Source organism: Stegastes partitus, unplaced genomic scaffold, assembly GCF_000690725.1.
Source record: "Stegastes partitus isolate 25-593 unplaced genomic scaffold, Stegastes_partitus-1.0.2 Scaffold909, whole genome shotgun sequence".
NCBI lineage: Eukaryota > Metazoa > Chordata > Actinopteri > Pomacentridae > Stegastes > Stegastes partitus.
The window spans coordinates 1-23,065 of NW_007578640.1; the positions used below are offsets into that span (position 1 = coordinate 1).

General features: G+C 39.1%; 1 protein-coding gene across 1 annotated transcript in view; it reads right to left on the minus strand.

Annotated features, from left to right (window-relative positions):
* Positions 1-131: 131 nt before the first annotated feature.
* Positions 132-23,065, minus strand: part of LOC103366111 (AF4/FMR2 family member 1-like) — a 30,206-nt gene continuing 7,272 nt past the window's right edge. The window contains exons 2-19 of the mRNA XM_008293749.1: positions 22,421-22,541; positions 20,938-21,756; positions 17,263-17,304; positions 15,460-15,546; positions 14,857-14,890; positions 12,922-12,979; positions 12,015-12,156; positions 10,917-11,912; positions 10,739-10,827; positions 10,402-10,630; positions 10,114-10,208; positions 8,411-8,474; positions 8,161-8,297; positions 7,846-7,917; positions 5,384-5,477; positions 5,179-5,222; positions 4,853-5,085; positions 132-3,267 (exon numbers count right to left, since the gene is read on the minus strand). Of these exons, the coding sequence (XP_008291971.1) occupies positions 3,146-3,267; positions 4,853-5,085; positions 5,179-5,222; positions 5,384-5,477; positions 7,846-7,917; positions 8,161-8,297; positions 8,411-8,474; positions 10,114-10,208; positions 10,402-10,630; positions 10,739-10,827; positions 10,917-11,912; positions 12,015-12,156; positions 12,922-12,979; positions 14,857-14,890; positions 15,460-15,546; positions 17,263-17,304; positions 20,938-21,756; positions 22,421-22,541 (3,478 nt within the window). The 3' untranslated portion in view covers positions 132-3,145. The remainder of the gene's footprint in view (positions 3,268-4,852; positions 5,086-5,178; positions 5,223-5,383; positions 5,478-7,845; positions 7,918-8,160; positions 8,298-8,410; positions 8,475-10,113; positions 10,209-10,401; positions 10,631-10,738; positions 10,828-10,916; positions 11,913-12,014; positions 12,157-12,921; positions 12,980-14,856; positions 14,891-15,459; positions 15,547-17,262; positions 17,305-20,937; positions 21,757-22,420; positions 22,542-23,065) is intronic.

Below are 23,065 nucleotides of genomic sequence, written 5' to 3' on the forward strand. Positions count from 1 at the left end.
AAGATTACAGCGAGGCAACGAAAACCAAAAAAAAAAAAGTCTCGCTGTGAACCTGTCTGTGCTCTATCTATTTAAATCAAATAGTGTAACTCTTGTTTTCTTTGTGAAAAATAAGAGTAAACAACAGTAAATTAGTTTTCCAGTGTTTATTCACATCTGTACACTGCAACACAAATTATTTTTACATATTTCACAAAATGGAAAACAAAAGCATCCTTCAAAAACCTTTCTTAACATTTTTCCAGTAAATAATGATTTGGACAAACTTGTTGCAGGGTAATTCGAAAAACGAAGCAGCAACAATCGAGCATAAAGGAAATAAAGCCACAGATAAAGACATGAACCCAGAAATTCAGATGAAAAACAGATGAAGTTGAAATATTTGTGAATGCCAAATTTTGCAGTTTCACTAAACGTGTGGCGTCGACATTCTCAGTAAGAAACTCTAGACGCTGTTTCTGTAGCAGCCTGCTGAGGGTCCGTACATAAAAACAATCCCAAATCCCGCCTTGGCACCAGTGTACTCGCTCCTTACCTAAAAAAATACCACTTTATCCTTTGTGAGAAAATAAAGTCGGGAGCACTTTGTGATCCGTATTAAGCCCTTTCATTAGTCGTGTATTTACACTGACACACACCAACTGAATTAACGAGTGAAAACGTTTCAAAGCCCAGTGGCACCAATGGCGCTCTTTACATGCACTAGTCTAAATCAATGTTCATTTTGCAGCATCACTGTTTTCTACTGACTGTATCCCTCGTGTATAAATAAGAATTAGACATTTTTTTGCGCCAACTAAACACTATTGCTCAGAGTCAAACGTACAGTAAACAATAATAAAGACTAGCACAGCCCTGCCGGTCTTGGAAGGTCTTCTGTACAATAACGCACTCAAATTTACTACAAAATACTCAAAAAACCTCTGCATTCTTTAGTAAGCTATAGGTTGGCCAGTTAGAATCAGTTAACATTTTGCTCTCAACAAAAGTGTAGGGAAACACGTACATGAATTCAGCTTCCTGGTGCAAAAATGTGAAAGGCAACACTCCTGTAGTTTCACCTCTGTTCACTGACAATCCCGCTAAACTTGACTCAAAGTGACAAACATGACAAATGTGAATCCAAACATCCACCAGTATAAAGAAAGACTGGGACTTCGAGCTGTTTCCCTGTTTTTGATTTTGGAAGTACTTGATTGTAGACACATCTGTGGTTAAAAGATAATGTCTATTTTTTGACATGTGTGATCAGTCCTTCTGTTCAGTGGGAACCCTTTGGTAAAAAAAAGTCCTCATTTCTGTAGAAAAATGCTTTTACAGTTCAGCTGAAGCTAACATGATCCGACTGAAAACTCCCTTCTTGTGTGCTGTGACTGCTGTGACATCTGTCTAGACATAATCTGTATGTGAGTAACTTACTGAGATAAAGGACAATGCATTAATGCAAATGTAAATTCTAGAAAAAAAGAAGCAAACTCAACAAACACTAGCGTACTCAAAAATTTGGCAATGAGAAAAACATGAAGCTCAATACAGTGCGTTGCGTCCCTTTACCTGGGATATGTCATGTTTGTTGCTAAATTAAGCCAATGTAGTTTACATGTTGTGATGGGACCACATTTCAGCCATCTTTGTGAGAAAGTGTATTTTACTACCAAGTATAAATGGGGCATGTCTGAAAAAACACAAAGTGGGATTTTTGTACCAGTATGGCTGTGATTTTTAGATAGCGGCTGCTAAAGCCTCACGCTAGCTTTGGGATGCTTTGTCACGCAAAAATACCACTGTGGATTTTGTTCCCATCACTTCACAGCCAACATGGACGAGAGGAATGAATACAGGGAGCAGAAAGTCTGTCGATGTGAATAGTGTTTATCATGTGTAGGTTCCATTAGAATGAGGGCACCCTCTTTAACAGGATGACGAGAATAAAATAAAGTCTGCTTTGGGCTGACAAACTAGTCCTTACTACTAGCAACAGTGCAACAGCCAGGAACTCCACAACCGATGCTAACGAACCTCTTGGAGTTGTAGAACGGTGAGATGAAAAAATAAATGGTTACACTTGGAAATCATTGATGCTACAGTTAGAACTGACACACAGAGTCTGAAGTGTACAGATGTCTCCCTCTGAAGTAGTGAAACCTTTCCTACTCTGCCTCTTCTTCAGTATCGTGAATTCAATGTATCTCAACTTACCACTATTACTGCTCGTTAGTCATTTCTCCTCAGTAATTACTGCACGTGAAGCGCGTTTTAAGCTGTCAAATGGACACTCATTTGAAAAACTGAAAATACAGATTCCAATACGGGATTTTCTCAAAGTAATAAATGAAATACTGATTTAATATTACCATGTGGCCCTTTTGCAACACACTTTTTTTTTTTTTTTTTGCTGTAAAAATGTAACATAGTTGATTTACTTGTACTGCCTACATAGTCAAGATGAGACCTGTAAGAAGAAGCTACTTCAGCCCTGTGTGACATGAACACCACAACTGTCATGTGAGTCAGTCAGAGTAAAAAAAAAAAAACAGAATCCCAGAGTCCAAACTAATCATTCAGACAGAAAATGTAGTGAAATTAAATCATTTGGCCAACACTGTGTTGAAATATGATTTAAGTGCCTTTTTTCCCCCTCAATCAGTGGTCATAATAGTAACAATATTAACAAAAGCTGTGATAAAATAATAATAATAAATAAGATCTGTGTCCGTACTTGCACCACGACCACATGATCACATGGTAGAACCACCAAGTGCCACCAACTTGCACTTTTGGTAGCATTTGATGTTCTTCATTCAAATGTAATGACTCTCGAATAAAGCCCTGATTTCAATATTTAGAGTCATGACTTCACCTGAAACAGGGAGACATGAAAGTGTGGATTAACACCTATGTCCATGATTTAGTGTCAGGGAGAATCAATAACCAGTGCATCGTTCTGTGTCGTCTCCCTGCTGGGAACTTCAAAGTTAAGAGCAAACGTGAGATGACGTCCAGATCGTTTGTTGATGAAATGATTTCATGTCCACGTGAAATACAGGAAACGAAAACAAGTGCGAGGAACAGTTCAGGTCTGGATCAGGGTTGAACACATCAAAGTGAAGTAAAGGCAGCCTGATGGGTTTCCATGAGTCCAGTATCATACTTTTTGGCTGTCCAGCCTCAGCCAGTGGACACCTTGTCTTGTGTAGCGGACCATAGAGCTCATACTTGAAGTCAGGCTCAGTGGACCTACAACGGTGTCCAGCTCTGCCAGCATACCTGAAACACACACAGAAATATTATGACACACCATGTGTTCATAGTTAGCACCGTCACCTCACAGATAGAAGATCAGTTAGGACACTCAGGATTTTTCTGGATGGATGGATGGATGGATGGATGGATGGATGGATGGATGGATGGATGGATGGATGGATGGATGGATGGATGGATGGATGGATGGATGGACAATAACTACCATAAAATAGCAATGGTTTTCAAACATACGTAAACACTGAAGCACTGCATAGGTCAGTCCAATCTCATCTGCCACACCTTTGCCACAGAGGGCTCCTTTAAGCAGAAGGACTTTTCCTCTCCTTACATCCATTAGCTCCAGTAATGCCTTAAGCTAAGTTAATGCAGGCTACAGAGAGGACAGGGCAGTCTCTGCATAGTAATGTACCGAAGGAGGCTAGAATGAGTGTCTGAAGGAAAAGAGTGCAGTCTGGTGGTGCTCCTACAGCCATGAGAAGCACCAGGCCAAACCACCATTTTCCAAATTGAAAAAATAGTAGGCAGAGGGTTAGTAAAACAAGCGTAAACTACTGTGATTGATGAAACTCGATCAGATTACCACTGATGTGTTCCACACTCTACAGTCTCTTTCTTAGTCCCCGTACCTTATCTAAAAAATGTGATATGAAGTCCACGCCCATTGTGTGATCAATGTAAACAAGCCACAGTCACACTACTTCACACTATGGGTATTTCCCTACTATCCAAGTCAAGTCTCCATTATGTATATAGCACTTTATAAAACAAAAGACGTTGAGCCAAAGTGCTTTCCGATAGAGAAATAACCACAATAACATGCTGCATCTACCTGAGAAATGTAAATATTAAAGTTAAGACCCCACACTGTTGGATTATATACACGTTTACTGGACTAATACAAAATCAAGATAAAAGTTAAGATGTTCCATCTCTGTATATTGTAATATTTGGGATCCACCCACCAAAAGGTTTTAGTTGTCAGGCTCATGTGGTCGTTTGGATGTCATTTCATCAGGGGGTTTATTTTATCTAAATGACTTTAGCTCTAAATACAAACACTTAATAAAGACGAGAGACAACTTGAATGTTTTTTTGTTTTTTTCCAAAAAAGACTTTTTGGTTTGTTATTATTATAATAAAAATAATTCAGATTAGTGTCATTATGAACATAGAATGAACGCCTTTTCTACATGTCCCATTTTACTATAGTTACTATTTGCATGAGTGGGCAGCGTGAGAAGGGTTGTATTTCTTTTATTTTGTATCGTAACAACAACAAATGAAAAAAAAGCAGGAAAAAAGCCGTCTGATCTCAGCTGTGTTTTGATGCTCAGGTGACTGAGGTGATGTTTGGTTACACTGAGACATTTAGAGAAGGTCAACCTGCCTTTATCTCCTCAACACATGAAACATTCATTCTTGAAACCTCCCTTATGGATTAGTTTATCTTATGGCTTTCAGAATTTGCTACGCCACTTTATCTTTTACATTTTGAATGCTGCTTCATGCCGGTTTCTGCCTTTGTTCGTTTAGACAAGGTTTAAATTTGGCTTTAAATTTGAGTAATAATCTTTTCCACTGTTCTTACCGCTGCCTTTGTGTGCCAGCTCCTCGGCCTGCTCCCAGATGTCATGAGCGCTCAAGAATAACGTAGTGATGTTGACGTAGCTGAAGGCCACTTGTTCGATGGCCTGAGGGACTGCCACGGTGGTGCCAACAGAGCCCACAACCGAGCTGCTGCCACTGTGGTTGGAGCCGGGACCTGAGCTGGTGGATGTGTTGGCTGGAGACGGCATGCTGGGGGACGGGTTATCTGTGACCCTATCAGAAGAAGACTGAGTATGTGCTGTGCCTGTGACAGTTAAGGGCAATATGCCCGAACAGTAAAAGTAACATGGACAGCAGATGACTTACTTCGATGTACAGCCAGGAGGATTGTTTGTTGCCTGAGCAGAGTTCTGAAAGTATAAATATAGCATATAATAAAATATATATCAATATTTAAAAGCTTGTTCCACCACAGTATAGCCAACTTAATTAACATTTTATGTGACTTAGATATTACCCAAATAATCACAAAACTGGCTGCTAGAAATAAATAGATCCCTTGAGTACTTACATTAAAGTGATCAGTGAGGGTCCTTGAATACTTTAGTGCAGTTTTGTGTTTGTGGCGAAACATGGCCATCTGCAGCAGAGACTGGCACTTCAAACTACAAGACACAATTCAAGGTTACTCAGAAATCACACGATTCGTTAGAGAAAACAAAAAAATCTTCTTCAGTAGATTTTGTCTGTGAAGCTACTTTGCCTGTAATTAAACATTCAAATGTGTCAAAATAGTTTAACGAGCAACTTTAAAGACAAAAAGATTTTAAAGTGAAATATCGGAATCAGCCAAAAATAGATACTGACAGGCAGATTAAGACGACGCCGACTAATGCTCATAGCCGTGAGGTTGCACACATGGACAGAGATTACATGTATTTTCTTGTTTTGCAACTCAAAATAAGTTCATTGTAACTGCTGTCAGGATTGTGGGAGGGAGAACATCGGTTAAGTCTGTTAAAGTAGGATGAAGTTTGTATGAAAATGTTGCAGAAAATCATTGAGTGGAGTAACACTTAGGAGTGTTGTTCTCAGATTTTAACAGTACCACTGCTCTTATTGATTAACAATACTTACTGCTTAATAATCTGGTACTTTAACTGTACTCTCGACAATTTTTTTAGAAATATTAGAGCATGTTAGCATTTAGCTCAAGCCATTGCTGGGCCCAAGTACAGCTTCACAGATTTTAGCATCGAACATTTCTAGATTTATTACTTCATGCATTTTCATTTCTGATGTACACAGCAGATTGTCAAACTGAAATAGATGCACTGACACGACTGAACGATGCACACAGGTTGACATAAACCAAACGTTGAATAGCCCTTCGGAAATCTGCTGTGTCCCTTTTTGCAGGGGTGATAGCCGACGCGATCATCAGAGCCATCTTGTTTTGCTGCTTGATAGCTGGACTGCTGTACTAATCTAATTAAATATTAGAAAATATAATCAAACAAATTAAGAACAAAAGCATTTGCATGATTTGGTCTCTGGTAAAAATCCTCTTTTGCTCTTCATTTTAAATAAGAAAATGAATGCAGGACTTTTTGACATTATTCTCCTGAGTAGTATTCATTGTTTTACTTAAGAAAATAGAGGCTTCTTCTCCCAGTGCCAACATCAACATCTAATAAATGAAGCAAGGTGAAAATAAAGCAAGACACAGTTTGCCTTCAGCCCCCAAACCGCTAAACCTAAAACTGTTCTGAAACATAAACGATGACTATCAGATGATGCTCTGATCATTTTGGACTAAATGTATAAACACATCCACAGACAGACAATCATCCGGCTAATGGCTCCTTTTCATCACCACCCATGTTTGTGTAATTTAGTTAACTCCACGTGAGGGCGCTAGTCTGCCAGCATACATAACATAGCTGTGGCATACAGAGATGAAAATATAACCAAAGCAGTCACAAACTGGGCATTTCTCTGGCTGCATGTGATAAACACTGACTGGATGTTTCCATACACTGATCGTGTTTCAGCTCTTACATGCAAAATACTTGTTGTACTTGTGGCAACAAGCATTGTCAGCACTCTAGCGAAGTGTAACCACACTTAAACAATGAATTCTCTACAGCAGTGTCACGGAGAGCTGTGTGCTGCAGGATACGAGAGAGAGAGAGAGAGAGAGCTGCCTCCACCCTTTGCAAACACGCTCAGCTCAATTCTGTTTTAGTAGAAATGAAACACAGACGAATTAGGAGCTGGTGAGCTAAAATGTGCACACATTTATGTAGCAATAATAAAACGGAAATCAGTTTTATTAACTTCTTCAGTATGGATACCAGAACCAATAATGCTGTAGCTTACTAATCCTCTAATCTTGAATAATTTAGCCCCAGAGGTCATTTATTACGGTTTCGGTGCCAATACCTACAGAAGAGCCGGCATATTAATGTGTTCAAAAATAAAGACGAAAGAGTTTATGTTCTCTGATATTAGGTTAAAAAAAACGCATATATTGGCAACATCTCTCGGTCAAAATGAGTTGGAAAACATTGGATATCTGTAAAAAACAAGTACAACAGACAAGCAATTTCAAGCTAAAATAAAGTCACATATACTCTCCTCTTCCACTGTTTAAGATATGACGTAAAGTAATGATTAAAAAAAATGACAGAACTGTTTCTGCTAACAGATTTTAGTAATAAAGCTCATTATGTTATAAATCAGTGTGATGTACAGAATCAACACCGGACATGAAATTAAATCCCCTATTCTACATATTTAACTACCTAAAGTGCTGCACAATTACCTACTGACTTGTATATTTCACTGTCTCTAATTGTTTCAATATAATGCAGCACCAACATGTACAAAAGCCTCCAGAATCACCATGGAGTTAAATCTGTTTGAGGTACAGCAGTGAAAATAAGCAAAGATCTAAATTTAAATTAATCTGTTAGAAGTATCTCACCAGACATTTTAGTTTGTGTAATGACAGCACAGAAGGCACCTTACCATAAAGATAAAAAGTCCTTTTCTGAGGGTGGAGCAGAGGGATCCACTGAGTTTTTAAGTTTCAGTACAAACCTGTGAGAGAGGAAAGTGCAGCAGCTGAAATAAGGCATGAATCAAACTCAGTTATAGAACCCGAATGTTAAGCTTTAACCTTGCCATAAAAATAATAATTAAAAAAACATCTTGATGACTTGAACTGCAAAGCCAGGCAGGTTCTCCACCAGCTTTTCACAACCACAAAATGACTACAGTTATTAATTACTAACTATTATATTTTAACAGTGTAGACAATCTATGACAATAGTGGGTTCTTACTTAAGGAGCTCCACAGTCTCTGCAAACATCGTGTAGGAAGACATTGAAATCTGTGGATCTTTTTCCATGGCAATCCCACTCTCAACAAAGAACATGGCTGCATCCAGGTAGTTGAAAGCTTTACTGAGCTTATCAGACTATAGAGAGAAAAATACAACCAACAAATGCAGTTCAGTTACTGGTTATTTGTTTTGCTGTGCAGACTGCAGTAATTGTTCTTATATAAGTGCAAACTCATCTGAAATCCTACCTCTGCATCTGCTTTGTGCTTCAGTCTTTTGGCCTCTTTTATGTAATGCTTCACTGGATGCTGCCTGTGTGTGAAAGAGGAGGAACAACAATATCTGATTAAGAAATCACAAGACTATAAAAAGATGCAGAAAATATCTGCGTTTATTTTTTCTCCTGAAGTTCATTTCCTTCATCATAAATTACTCTCAAACACTAAAAGGACAGGATTGTTCAAACCAGCCACGTTTTGGAGGCTGTGATATCCTTTGACTCAAGTGGAGGCTTAAATTAGTTTCAAGAAAGTCGCCACTCCTGAAGACAATAAATAAACTTAACATTAAACAACAAACGACATTTACTAAAAAGGGTGAAAAGAACACGACAGTGTGTGACTACAATGAGCCTTTACAAGAAACTGACAACTAAATGATTGGAAACTCTTAGCCACTTCTTCCATCCCACACATGACACACCAGCTCACTGCTTTCTTCATCACCCACCCACATGAAAGTCCATTAACTCACCAGATTTGTCATTTTCCCACTAAAATGGACCATACTAAGAGGAAATCCAACGGGTGATAATGATCACGTTGCAGGATGTGTATTGGGAAACACATATTTTAAGTCAAACAGGGAAAATTGTGTTCACGTTTCTTCTTTTGTATTGTGTCACATAGCCAGACCTAACTCCACAGCGCTGTTTTAATGCTAGAGAATGATCTGGCTGAAGCTCATTATCACTCCGATATAGGGGGTGAAAAAAACTCTCCGACTTGTTTGTGTTTCACCAATTTACACCAATTGCAATCATCTAGGATGTAGCAGTGATGTCAATGCAAAATAGTAATGCAAAACAGTAGACAGAAATATTTTGGTGAGACAATAGCATAAACAAATCGCCATTTTCAGCTCGTAGGATGCTGCTCACTCGGAGGCTGTTGTTTCTCAGAGTGAAGGGAATTTTCAAAACATTGACATGTAGATAACAAAAGGGGAGGAGAGTGTTGCGTGAAATATGCAACAAAAGTGGCAGGCTTTCAGTGAGTGGGACTGTCTGTGCATATTAATTACCATTTGTTAGTCATTGTGAACTCAGCCGCATATGCAAAAACGTATCCAATCAAATGTTCATATAACTATGACAAGATATAACTATGACATACTTTGGTCATAGCTTCTCACAGAAGCGTCAAAACTTATTTTTCAGATGCTAGCTGTAGCTTTTAAAGAGTAACTTAATGCCCTCAGAGAATCCAGTGGTTAAACTTTTTACTAAGCTGTAGTGAAGTGCAGGTGAACTCTAGAAACACTGTGTGTAGTTACAGGTTCAACAGAGCATGATGAGGTGTAGTCACATGTGAAACAGGCCTGAAATTTTCCTCAGAGTGGGCAGCACAACACTGCTTTTCTGCCTGATATTAATTTACGCCTTAAGACCAGGAGAAAAGCTGTCCTAACATGCTGAGAGTTCCCATTATGTAGGTGGCCCCAACCAACAACAAACATCATTGTCAAAGGCTTTGGTACACTGATAAAACCAACACTGCCTTGTTAAATATGTGGTTAAGATTTCACAACTGTCTCTGCACTGTGGATTTTTTTCCTCCTGTGGACAAATAGACACAGTATGGAAATATGAAATTCTAAAAATCCAAAGAGAGGCACGCTTTATGGTGAGATGACAAAATTTAACTTTCAGCTTCTTAGAGAGAAATCTTACCTCTCCTCGAATCTGAGCATCGGCCTGCTGGTCAAAGCTGCCCTGATGGGCCGTGAAGGTGACGGGACAGCAAGGCTGCTCTTTGGGGGCTTTTGCTGGATATGAAGGGAAGATCTTTTGTTACAATGTGACCGCTTCTGCTTACTAAATAATTATTGCACTGTAAGAATTTATAAGCCTTTATCATTAGTTCCAATCCTTCAAGGTATACAAACTTGCAGAAGCTTGTCCAGGATAAAAAAGCAATAACTTATTTCATATGTGAGGCGCTTATGTTTTGACAGGTACCTTTTCATGGCGTGGGTGCTCTGTGTGTTTTCCACTGCTCTTCTTGTGCTTCCGGAAGTCCTTGCTCTTTGCAGCCTCCCTACTGGACTCCTGCGTCTTCCCTGAACAGCCTTTGTCTAACTTTAACTCTTTAGCAGCATCTTTGGATGGTGCAGGAGGGTGCTGAAAATGTACAGGATTTTTCTTGGCCTTCTTTTGCTCCTGAGCCTCTGCTGGATTGCTGGAATTTCTGGAGGAGATGAGATCAAAGAGCTTGTGTAAAATGGACATCTAATTTGGAGAATAAAAAAATATAATGCCCAGTACAAACAATATGCCTGTGATTTAGGGGACCTACTCCAGTTTCATAGAAACATGAGTTGATGAGGTATTCTTGTTTTCCAGCTTCTGCTTCTTCCTGGGAAGAGTTTTATTGTCTACCTCAATCTAGAAAAAGAAAACAAATCACACATTACATAAACAGGACATTCCTTATGTACACGTATGGTAAGTAGAACAAGCTCTGTATTTCTCACATTTTGAGGTATACTCTTTTTGCGGGTTTTGGTGTGTTTGTGTGACGTAGAAGCATCACTGCCTCCTCCATGTGAGCTCTCTGAAGTGCTGGGTATCCCTTGGTGAATGCTGGAAGTCTGCGGGACTCTTGAGAGCAGACTTAGATCTATTTTCACCATCAGGGATCTAGGAGGCCTGTGGAGGTCCCGTGAACTCTTGGCTGTATGCTCAGGCTTCTGTAAGTGCTTGTGGGTTGTTTTGTGAGACATTTTGGTGTCCCTCTGGCAGGTGGTTTCTGCCTTGGGTTTGCTACTGATTTTGACCGGTGGGGCAGAAGACAGCTGGTCAGGCTGAGCAGGACCTTTGGTGGGGCAGGAGCAGGGGCTGGGATAGCGCACACCACATGATGGACAATGACCAAAGTGGACGAGTGTGGCTTCAGGCCCTGGCTCTGAGTCAGCCTTCTGCTTGACGAGTGAGGTGTGTTTAGTCCTTTTAATGTCTCTTTTAGTGTCACTGCTGTCCTTGCTCTTCTTACCATGTCCTGCTTTCGTCTTTACCTTGGGTCTATCTGTGAAACATGGTTCTTTTTTCTGTGTGGTTATGATTTCCTCACACTTTGCACTGACTGCTGCTTCAGTGCGATCTGGGCAAGCTGCCTTCGCCGGTTTTGAGAGTTTCCTGGAACTGCTACAGCTGTTCACATCAGCAGAGAGGGATTTCTGGCTACTTTGATGGCAACTGTTGTCCTGAGTGCCTTTCCTGTGCTGCTGGGGAATGGGAAGGTTGTCAGTGAGCTCTTTTTGATGAGAGGAAAGCTGAGGCTTAGAGTGCCCGGTGGGGTCGACCACCTCTACGCTGGACTTCTTGGAGCTTTGAGTGGGCGGTCGGGTTTTGTGAGTGGGGCTCTCAGAGACGTGTGCACCACTTTGACTTTCAGTGCCGGAGTTTTGTTGGCTGGACCTGATCCAGTTCCCCAACTGCCAGTCACCACGGCTCACTGCTGGAGCATCAGGCTAGAAAAAGACACAAATGTTGTGATTTTAGAAAATGAAGAAGATTATGCGTGTCTTTTATTCTGTATTTGTGCATTCCTGTATACACAAAGAACACATTACCTCAGTTTTAACTGAGCTGCTCACTGGGGGTGGAGGTGGCTCCTCAGTGGTGCTCTCATTATCGGACTCTGATCCGGAGCTGCTGCCGGAATCGCTGGAGCTTGTAGACTCTAACCCGCTGGAATGTGCTGCTTCAAATGAACTGTAGCACAGACACACAAACATGCAAAAATATTCATTATAATACCCTTTGTGACCTACATACCCAGGTATTTCTGGTAGATAGGGTTTTTGGCAAACATTAAGAAGAACCCAAAGGAAGAAATGTGGAACACTGGTTTTTCAATTCACAACTGAATAATTCCAGAACTGTGCGTTATGTATTTAGAGCCACAGTGAACCGTGAACTAATTGATTACTTGCTTGACACAATATTAATCAGTTACAATTCTGATCATCAATTAGTTGTTCGTTTTTTAAGCAGGCATTTGCTGTTTGCTTCTTTTATCATTTTTAATAGTGCTATGAACATATTTGGGGTTTCACCTATTAAATAAGCTATTTGAATACACCACTTTGGTTCATGGGAATTTATAGCATCATTTTTTCTTGCCTTGATAATGAAACTAAACAATCATTATTTGCAGCTGTAATGAAAACATGTATGACACTGTGTTTTGTCTAGAGTGTCCTCCAAGTGTCGAGTGTATAAAATGCTTCTTTACGGTGAATTGTGGGTGAAACCAGGTTTGAGTCACATCAGCCTACATCCAGCAGATTCTGAGTGGCTGGTTGAAAACATTGTGTATAAATCTGTCAAGTCACGGACAGAATTTTGATCTGGCTTAAATACAGATTTAATGGTGATGATGGTGAATCTCTGGTGATGGTGGTTCATGAACTTTCAATGGTCTCATTTTGTAATTATGGCACAAAAATTGTTCTTTTGAAAAACCAAGTGACTTACGATGAGGAGCTCTGCTGGTTGAGATGGGATGGATCTGCAAGGGAGGAGTCATGATTTTCTGGGGGGAAAAAAAACCAAACATTTAACAAACATTGAGCCAACAAAAATAATCAAAATCCATGAAAATAAATGTAAAAAAAAAAAAAAAGTGGACTGGGCATTTACACACTGCATCTCAGTTTTGTTAAAGTAATTATCTGACTGGTCGCCTGTCAATTTCACAGATCAAAACTTTTTTAACACTGGAAAGATGAAACTGTTACAATAAACAGTTTTCTGTTTCAACATAACACCAAATTTATAACTACAGGTACAGCTACATAATATGGTGCAACAATTAAACATTTCTTGTCACTGAATTTCTACATTATTCGCGTAAGAAAAAACACAGTGGGGTTTCTTTTGTACAGTACAATAGGTTTGTAATGTTTGAGCATCACTGAGTGACACAATGACCTGTTTTGTTTGAATTTTCAGACGTAAATTTTATAATAAAACACACGCTAGACACCACTGTTATTTTGTTAAGTCTAAGTTTGCCATTGCAGCCACAAAACTTAGATAAACATTTGAGAGATTGCAGAGACTAGCCAGGCAGACTATCACTTAGTATGAAATGAATTTGCTTTATGCAAGTTTAATATTGCACTGGCTCCAAAATGGGCTGACCTGAATATGACTTTTAAAACTCAAGTCTCATAACAGGGAATTTTATCATCCCAGAAATCCATAAAACATGAGCTTTTGCACAGAACTATTTTTATGAACACTAAGCAAGTGTTTAGAGTTTATGTTAGTAAAAGATTGCATCCCTGTTTCTGGCAGGTATTTCAGCAGCTGGGTGACTCATAACAACAATGCTGACCCCTGTTTTTTTAAAAATGCTACAAGCACTTTAAAGTTAGTGGCATTTCAACCCTTAACATCCAAAACATTGTTACTAAAAACTGCTAGTCTGGAAGCATTTTGTCTGTTAGACTATAAGAGTGAAAACAGTGTGCAGCAAGAACCCCTACAGACAACAGGAAAAGCAGGATACTATTACTTTGTTGTGTATGCACTGCCATTACAAAATAAAGAGCTATTGCTACTGCTACAACTATTATCACTGCCTATCAAATGGGCCGATCCCACTCAAAATACAGTGGAGGAATTGTCACCCTGCCCATATTTGGACTTGTGAGTGTTAATGGGTTAACCAGTATGCCCAGCTAAATTAAGATTTTTATTACATTCACTTTCCTTGCTTTGCCTAAGAGGGCCCGAAGAACATGGGTTCAATGCACATGAAGCACTTAGTGGTCTAAAAAAAAAAAGGTACAAGACACTACAACTGACAAGTAGAAATGAGCACAGTGAAAACAAGCTAATAAGTGCGCAATGAAAGAAGGAGTCACTGGAACTTAAGGAATAAGGGGCGACAAGGTTTTACATCGGAGAAAAGGGAACGGTGAGCGCTCACTACTCTGCTCTTTTAGATGCCTCTTTCTCTTAGCTGAGATTAATGTGAGATGAAATTGTAGGGTTGTTTTTCCCCTCTGGTATTTTGTGGCCAGTTCACAGAATAGGGCACAGTGGTTGAACAAGTTGCCATAGAAACATTGCTTGGAAGAAAAAGGAACATAACAGGGGACAGACCATCAGAGACGTATTGCTGTAACTCAGTGGATGATAAAAGTATCGGAGAAAGTGACATTTAGATCATAGCAGCTCTAACCTACAATGATCAAACCTCTGATTTTTAGCAAAAGGGTTTTGAGGACACGTTGTATGAAAACTGATGATCAATGTACCTGCTCCCAGCATAAACGACAGACATAACAGACTCTAATCCTGGTTTCCCTTCAGTTTTAATTTTTCCAGACACGCTAACAACGATAACTATTGTTGCGTGTTTTATGAGTGAATGCTATTCATCTTCCAATCATTACTCACTTTGTCCTGGACGTGAAGAGGCACGCTCTGCTTCCTGTGAAGACGGAGAAAAAGGAGAAACAAGAAAGGTTTAATCTCTGTCATTCCTGTGTTTGAGAAGACATTGACACTAAATCAATAATTGTTTTTTTATAACAAACCTGCATGTGTTAACCTTTACCAGGACTTAGTGTTAATTCAATTCACCACTTCTTATAAGACATCAAATATATGATTAACATTATGACTTTAATACAAATGAGGTCTTGTTAGAAATAGCTGCATGATCTTTCTTGGATTGTTCTTGTTTTTGGATTTGTTCTGATAGTAAAGTAGAGGATCACTGAAGTAAAACGAGTGCACATGAGAATCCACATGTTCCAAGAACCCTATCAATAACTAACTTGGATTTTTATTTTTTTAAAGCATGGAATTAGTTACATTTTAAATTCAAAAACATGATGCGGTGTGTGCACAAGAATTCTGAGTTTGCTCTTTGTCCTCTCTCACAAAGAGAAAACAATAGGGAAACTCGGACCCTTCCTCTAATACACATGTGAGCATTAAGCCATTAAGCATAGAAGCAAGACAGATTTTAGTCACTCTCAACCTTTAATCCCTCACCTTGGCTGGGAACGGAGACTTGGAGGGTTCATCTCTACTAGGTGTGGGTATCGCTGGCAGGAGAGGAGGCCATGAGTGAGTCATTTCCTGTGAAGAGAAACAAAAAGTTCAATGAGTTAATGAGACGACAGAGTCCCGCTACAACACACGCTCCACTCTTTATGAAACTAGAATAACCTGTTTGATGATGTTTGCCTCCACCAACCAGTCAAGTTGCAATTACAATTCAAGTCAATCCAGATTCATACATGTAGTGAAAACACAAAACAGAGTCTTGTTCCATGAATGTTTACATTCTTCACCAGGAAAGTTGGTTCTGATAGAACACAAAGTTGTAGCCATTTCTGTTGTAGCTACAAATCCTAAAACGTGGCGTCAAACACTTCTTCAACCAAGCAGCACAAAAGATTTAGATAAACATCTATGTAATCAGGACAGTTCATGGTGTCCTCCCAAAACTAGTGCCATCAATATGGCACCTGATCAAATGTGAAATATGGTCAAACCCCCCAACCCCCATTCTGTCTTGAGTTATTGCGCTGAATAATGACCAAAAAGTGTTTATAGAACTTTATAATGTCACACTCAAGTTGATATTTGATTTTTGGACATAAAATTCCTTAGATATTTGTATGTAATTTTGTCTCAGTTAGTGAATGAATTGTCGAGTTATGACCAAAAATGTGTTTTGTGAGGCTACCATGACCTCAACCTTTGACCACCAGAATCTAATCACTTCATCCTTGTGGGCGTAAATGTCACAATGTCACAGAGCAGGTATGTTCACTGGCGGCTGAACTCAAATTTAGATTTTGGATTGCTTCAATGACCTGCAGAGATCTGCAGTCATTGTCCAGTCCCTTAGGATAAGGACAGGGTGCACGTGTCTGACAGAAAGCGTGTATAGCTACACGGTGTTCAGAAACATTTTTATATAAAACTCCACAACTCTTCTACATCAGCATCAAGGAGGGAGGAACACTGATAAAGAAAATCCCAACATCGAGAGTTCAGAAGACATTTAAAAGAAAGCTAAATAAAACTTCATCAGCTGTTGCTCAAGTTAGTGGGATTGTGGAGCAACTGGAAACTTTTACATCTGAATGAAAAAGCAACATGAACAGTCACATCTTGTCACATTAGGTACAATCTGTGCTAAGCAGAGTGCACATTATGATAGCAAAATGCTCTCTCACTCTAGTAACAGCAGATATCACAGGTTAGTGAGAACAGGCAAATCTGTCCCTGATTGCTGGACTTCATTTCATTTGTTGTTCTGTCAGACTTGTAATCATATAAATGCAGTAGCTGCTAGTGAGCAGGGCCACCATTTTTAAATATTGTACATAACAGATGCAAGAAGAGCATCCAGGTGAGCTGGTTAGACTAACAGGTGAGGGCAGTTATTGGACCTGCATGAACTCCTAAATGTCATCAAGGAAAACTACACGTGCTGTCCTTTCAGTCATGCTTGACAGATTTTGCATTAGGTTTGCTTGTTATGAAAATCAGTGTTAAACTACTAAATTCTAAAGACAAATACAAAATATATATTTTGTATTGATGAAACTTAAATATCTGCCTTTAACATTGCTTACAATACTTTAAAAATAATTGATATTTATATCAGTACATGCTATAATGTAAAGTTCATCTTTTTAGCAGAGGCTACTATGGTCAACTCCAGTCTGCTGTTGTTCTAGATAAGAATGGATATTTATAATAAGGATAATTTAGTATGAATCATTTATGCACATACTTTGTATCTAAACTGTTAATGACAAAGGAAGCAACTGGACTTACCCTTAAGATGTCCTCCACACACTGAGCTTCATCTGTCTTTGTCTGTAAAGAGGAAAACAGTAATTATTCTTATTATTAGCCTCTGATAGCACATCGTATGCAATTAGAAGACAAAGACCAAACTTGAAAACAGATTTTAAAGATCATTAAATCTTCCTTTCACATTGTGCACTCCATGTTGTGCAATGCATCTATACCGTATTCACAACCAGGCTTATCTACTCCTAGTACAGGCCATTCAGAGTTGTAATACAAGAGCCGTCACTTATCTTAAAATCTGTCTATGTGAACTACAAACATGTACTGTTTACATAGAAGTGACTGCAGCTTTATGAATGACTATAAATACATTATTACACACCCACTATCATCTTTGTGTTACAAGCCTGCAAGTGCTAAAAAGACAGAAGAATCTCACTGGATAAAACCTTGTTCGCTCCGTTGAGAAAACAAGATTACCTGAAATGGCTGGCACTTCAGATAAAAGTGAGGGAAAAAAATGAAAGAAAGTGAAAGAGAAAAAACATTTGAAACAGTCAGCATACCACACCACTACTAACTAAAACGTCAAAAACTACATGAGTGATGCAATACCTCCTATCAGGTACCAACAGAGGAGGACAGCCTCTACATTAGATAAATACTGCGTATGAATGAGTCAACAGGCTACATTTCTGTTTGTTTTCAGGCGTCTCTTTCAGTTTTTCCTTCTGAATGGACAGTGTTTGAGATAAGGTCAGACTGAATGGGCCCCCAGAGCAGTTATGTAAGTTGGTGACAAAGCTCATTTATTGTTCTGCTGAGCCCAGGGGTGAATTTATCAGAGGCAGTCGAGGTCACACACACACACAAAAACACAAACCACAGACTGCTTGCCACATACACCATAAAGCGCACCTGTGTAAGACATGAGAGGACATGTTCAAAAAGACATGGTTGATAACAACACACACACAGTAAATGCATCAGCTAACATCTGAGATGCTGATATGTTTTCTATAAAGCAATTTTCTGTTTAGCTGATTTGTTTTATTAAATGTGTTTTGCAACAATAATCTAGATACCTGAATATTTGCCTGTCCTCTGGCTCATATTGCTCATTGTTGAGAATTATATTTTATTGTAACCATGTTACTCCTCCCACTTATGCAATACATCCCAAAATGAGTTTCGCAATAACTCTCTCTCAGTGATTTAGAAGCTAAAGGGACATTTTCAATCTAAATTTAAAAACAACTGACTTCAGTATGGCCTTTTGCAGATGAGGCACTTAACTCAGGAGTGTGGGGTTGGTAAGAAATAGGAGAGTGAGTCACTGCCAAGCTATCCTGCACTGGATTAAACCCAGCAGTAAAAACAGCAGCTATTCAGCATTGCTGTGCTGCTGCAGGATGGTAAGAGGGAGGGAGTGGAGTGCTGCAGGTGCAAGGGTTGGTTGTATGTTTATGTGTGACACAGAACAGATGAATAGAGTTGAACTGGAGTTCAGCCAAATTCTCCAAAACAAAGAGAGTACAAGAACCTTTTTGAACACCTGAACAGTCAAGCAGAAACATCATAACTTTAAAGACGTTTCAGAGAACATCATGAGAGCAGCAGAAATCCAATCCTCTGAGCCCACAGTACAGTATATTCAAGGCTAAGACAACAGTGTTGAGAAAGAATACAGAGGACTTCCCTTGTCCTATTGCCTGATCCACAGACTCAGAAGCACCACACAAGAGAGTCAGTGTCACCTAATATATTGTTAGCAAGTCATGGACGATTATATACAACATCTCGCTAATTACTGTATACATTATGTATATGCTATGCAAAAGTATAAATTATGTGCTTTTTTCAACCTGTAAACCTAGCAATGTTTAAATATTTCACTACTTCTTTCAAAACTTGAAACTAACATTCTTTTTTAAAAATACAAATTACTAACAACCCAGTCCTGCAGCAAAACCTTGCTCATAAGTACACCATGTGGTCATTTTTGTAATTTTGTAGTTTATTTTGTATTCGTAGTCGTTTTAGGAAGTGTTTAAGGAACACATTTCCCAGAGGTTAATGAGTGTTTGACAGAATGAAACCCAAAGAGTGGCTACAGCTAATCCTGTGACACACTTTTAAGTTTGATATCATTTCTATTAAACAGACGGTTTGATATCTTGTGAATTACATTTATTTATTTTCTTCCCCACTGGCTTTGTGCTAAATATGAAGTTACATCCAGCAGCCTACAGAGGAAAACAGTTGGCTTGGCTAGCTAGTCCTGAACGCAACAAAAAAAAAAAAAAAAAGGTTAAAAGTAACAAGTTGAGGTTTGGAGGGAAACGTGGTATTTTATCTTCTTAAGAAGGCTGTTTGCCACCGTTTTGAGTATCTATGCTGAGCCAAGTGTCTCGTGGCATTAGCCTCATATCTAACAGGCATGAACGAGAGCGGTACTAAACCTCTCTTTAACTTGGGCAGCTGCAGCTCAGGAGAAAGTGGGTCAGCCTCTAATAACAGGCAGGTGCTTTGATTCTGAGACACCAACAATGCCTTGATGGTTATGGCAGCACCTTACATGGTAGCTTGCTGCCCCTCGTGTTTGAGTGTGTGTGAACAGAGTCAAAATTGCAAAGCACTTTTGATCCATTTAAATTTGGCTAGAAAATAAATGAGGCGTAATTCCCACAATGCCAACTAGTTCTTTTAAAATTTTTATTTAGGCTTTAATTTAATACAATTGTTACATTTGTGTATCTGATTAGTGCTTCATTTTCATCTTACAATTGATAGTTTGATTTAACCCTCTGGACTTCATGTAGCTTCTGGGTGTGTTTTGCTCCCATCACATTTTACTTACTGTGGACTTTTTTTTTTTTTTTTTAACTGCAATATAAAGTATTGCACCTGTATGGAAACCGCACACAGCAGTAGAGAGAACTTTAAATTTCTTTTTTTTTTTTTTTTTTTTTAACTGCAATATAAAGTATTGCACCTGTATGGAAACCGCACACAGCAGTAGAGAGAACTTTAAATTTCTTATGTGTGGTATGACACAGATACATTGTAACAATTCATCTCAAAGGAAAAAGTGAAGTTTAATTTGTTTGTTTATTCATTTTACAAAATGAAAAAACAAAAAAACAAAAACTAGGAGTCAAATTGTACAACATTGTGTAAGTGCCCACAGGTGACTCTATATACTACAGATATTTTACTACTCAAATTTGTAATTTATTTTCCGTATTTGTCTCGCATCTGCTTTTTATAAGCTCAGTCTGCAGTTCATCCCGGTTCAGGTGAGAAGTCCCTGAATTTTTGTCACATGGCAGCTGGTTGCAGCTGGGTAACTGATGGTTTCTCATTTGCACCAAGGAGTGCATTTTTATACAATCTAGTTGGTGCAAACAGTTTACTTTTGCAGAATTTTTAAATGAGACATGTAGAATAAAGGGATTTTGATTAAACGTCACAATTTTAAGTTTAGATTTTGGCACATGATTAGCTTGAGGACTGTCAGAAAGTTGAGAATCCAATGATTCTTTCCATTTTACAGCATCTGAATCTGATAAATGGTGTAATTTGGGCAATTAAAAAAATAAAACATGCCTTTTCAACCTGCTGGTAGGTCTTGGGGTTTAGAGGGTTAAAGAACAGTCATAAAAACAGTTATATGTTCAAAGACAATAAACTTACCTCCAAAAATTGTGGCATTATCTTCGTTTTGGCCAGGTCAGCTTCGTTGATTAACTCTGGTAGTGGGACATAGGGCTCTGGTGAGGGCTTTAACTCGGGTGACTCACTAACCACCTGGTCCTGACCATCCATGGGCCGCACATACGCTGTTGGCTTCTGGGGCATGACTATGCTGGGCTGCTTAGATGACAAGCGTGGGGGAAAGGTCTGGGAGGGTAGTGCGCTAGTCTTGTTGGCTTGAGGCAGACATGCGTCTTTAGAGTAAACATCCATGCCGACAGCAGAGTCAGAGGAAAGATCTGTGGACCCTGGGAGCTGATGTCTATCAAGTGTGTCCTTCGTGTCTGTGTCAGTGTTATGATGGTCACTGGAATGTAGGAAGGGTAGTGGCTGAGCATCAGGAGACAGAGCAGACATTTCCCGAGGAAGGCTGTCACACTCCCTGAGATCTGAGAAGACTTCACTCTTCTTTTGTTGATTTGCTGCGTGGCCGAGCTGGCTGTTGTTCAAAGAAGGCTTCGAGAAAGTGGATGAATGTCCCTGGTGGTTAGGAGAAGCAGTGGACGTCCTGATGGGCTGAGGAGAGTAACTGCTACTAGACAGCCCTTTCTGGCTTTGGGTGGACATGTAAAGGACCTGGTTGTGGAATGGAGGTTTTGTTGATTTATCTGTGTTTGGCTGACCCAGATCTGACTGTGAGAAGGTTGCGTAAGTAGGAATGGGTAAAGCCTCGGTGGAAAAGGGACAGGAGTTATTCACATCTTCGTAACTGCCCAGCATCCTCTGGATTCGATTTGAAAGCTCGTCCCCTTTATTTGTCTACAAAAGGAAGGAAGGCCTTTTATGTTAACACATTTCCAATATCTCATTTTACAAAATTTTTTCAAACATAATAATACTGAGCTAAATGAATATGCTGCACCACACTGCTTATTACATTTCAAGCAAGAATAAGGACATTCAAGCATCAAGGTGTCATTGAAAAGATTTTTAAAACAATAATTTGTGCCCAATTTGCAAATACGTTCATACTGTCTGCTTTAATTTATTACCATCGCTGAAAATGCAATAATTAATTTAATCATTTTTTTCTTATCCACCAAATTCAAATGGAAAAAACTGCAGGAAAAGGCGTTTTGGGCAGGTCACAGAACATGTAATCTAAATGTAATGTGTCAGCATGCGTCTATTGCATGCTACAATTAGATTTTTTTAATGTCATGTTATGAGATAAAGACGCATTCCACACACACTTTACTTAAAATACAACACTATTATGGTATTCAATCTTAACAACCTTTTTTGAGCAAATCATCAAAGACAAGCACCTTGCTATTAATAATAACTAGAGTAAAAGCCTTGCCTGAGGCGACACTGCTGTTTACACATAAACGGACCAGAGCTGTCTAAACCAGTCTACTAGGAGTGTAACAAAAAGACAGTGCTATCCTTGAAAACCTCACTCTGCTATGCATGTTCTTACCTTGTATGGTTCCCCAAAAAGTGGCACATTCTCTGGATTAAGTTCTTTGGTTTGGCTGGTTTCTTGGTTCCTCTGTTCCCATGCTCTGAGGCGAAGACGGTTCCTTTCTTCATTGTATACACTGTAAAACATTACAAAGAAAGACAGCTGTTAAATGAACACTGTGTTTAAAAGTACACCACGTCCAGCGCACCAAATACCTAGTTATAAGCCAAAGCTACAAATATTTGCCTAGGTATTAAAACAGAAATCTGACCATCAAACTTCAGTAAAATGTGAGTGAGACTACAATATAACCTGCATTTTGTAGATTTTCTGATGTTGTACAACCCCACAACTATGAATGTCATGAATGTGACTGATTCTTATAATGACACCAGCTTTGACTAAAGACACCAGAAAATGTAGAGACTGCAAATTTAGGGCGTCTTACTTATCCACCCAAGGGGCAGAGCAGCAGTGTCTAATGGGAGAAGATGGCATCTATCATATCTACAGACGAGTGTAATTAGACTCAGAGCCACCATGAGGATTCACTACAACATTCACATCTGTTCTTTCTAGTCCCCAAAGGTGACATGCAGTCCATTCAGTCATCAAACAGATAATAACAACTACTACTCCTAACGTTCTGCCATTGCAAAA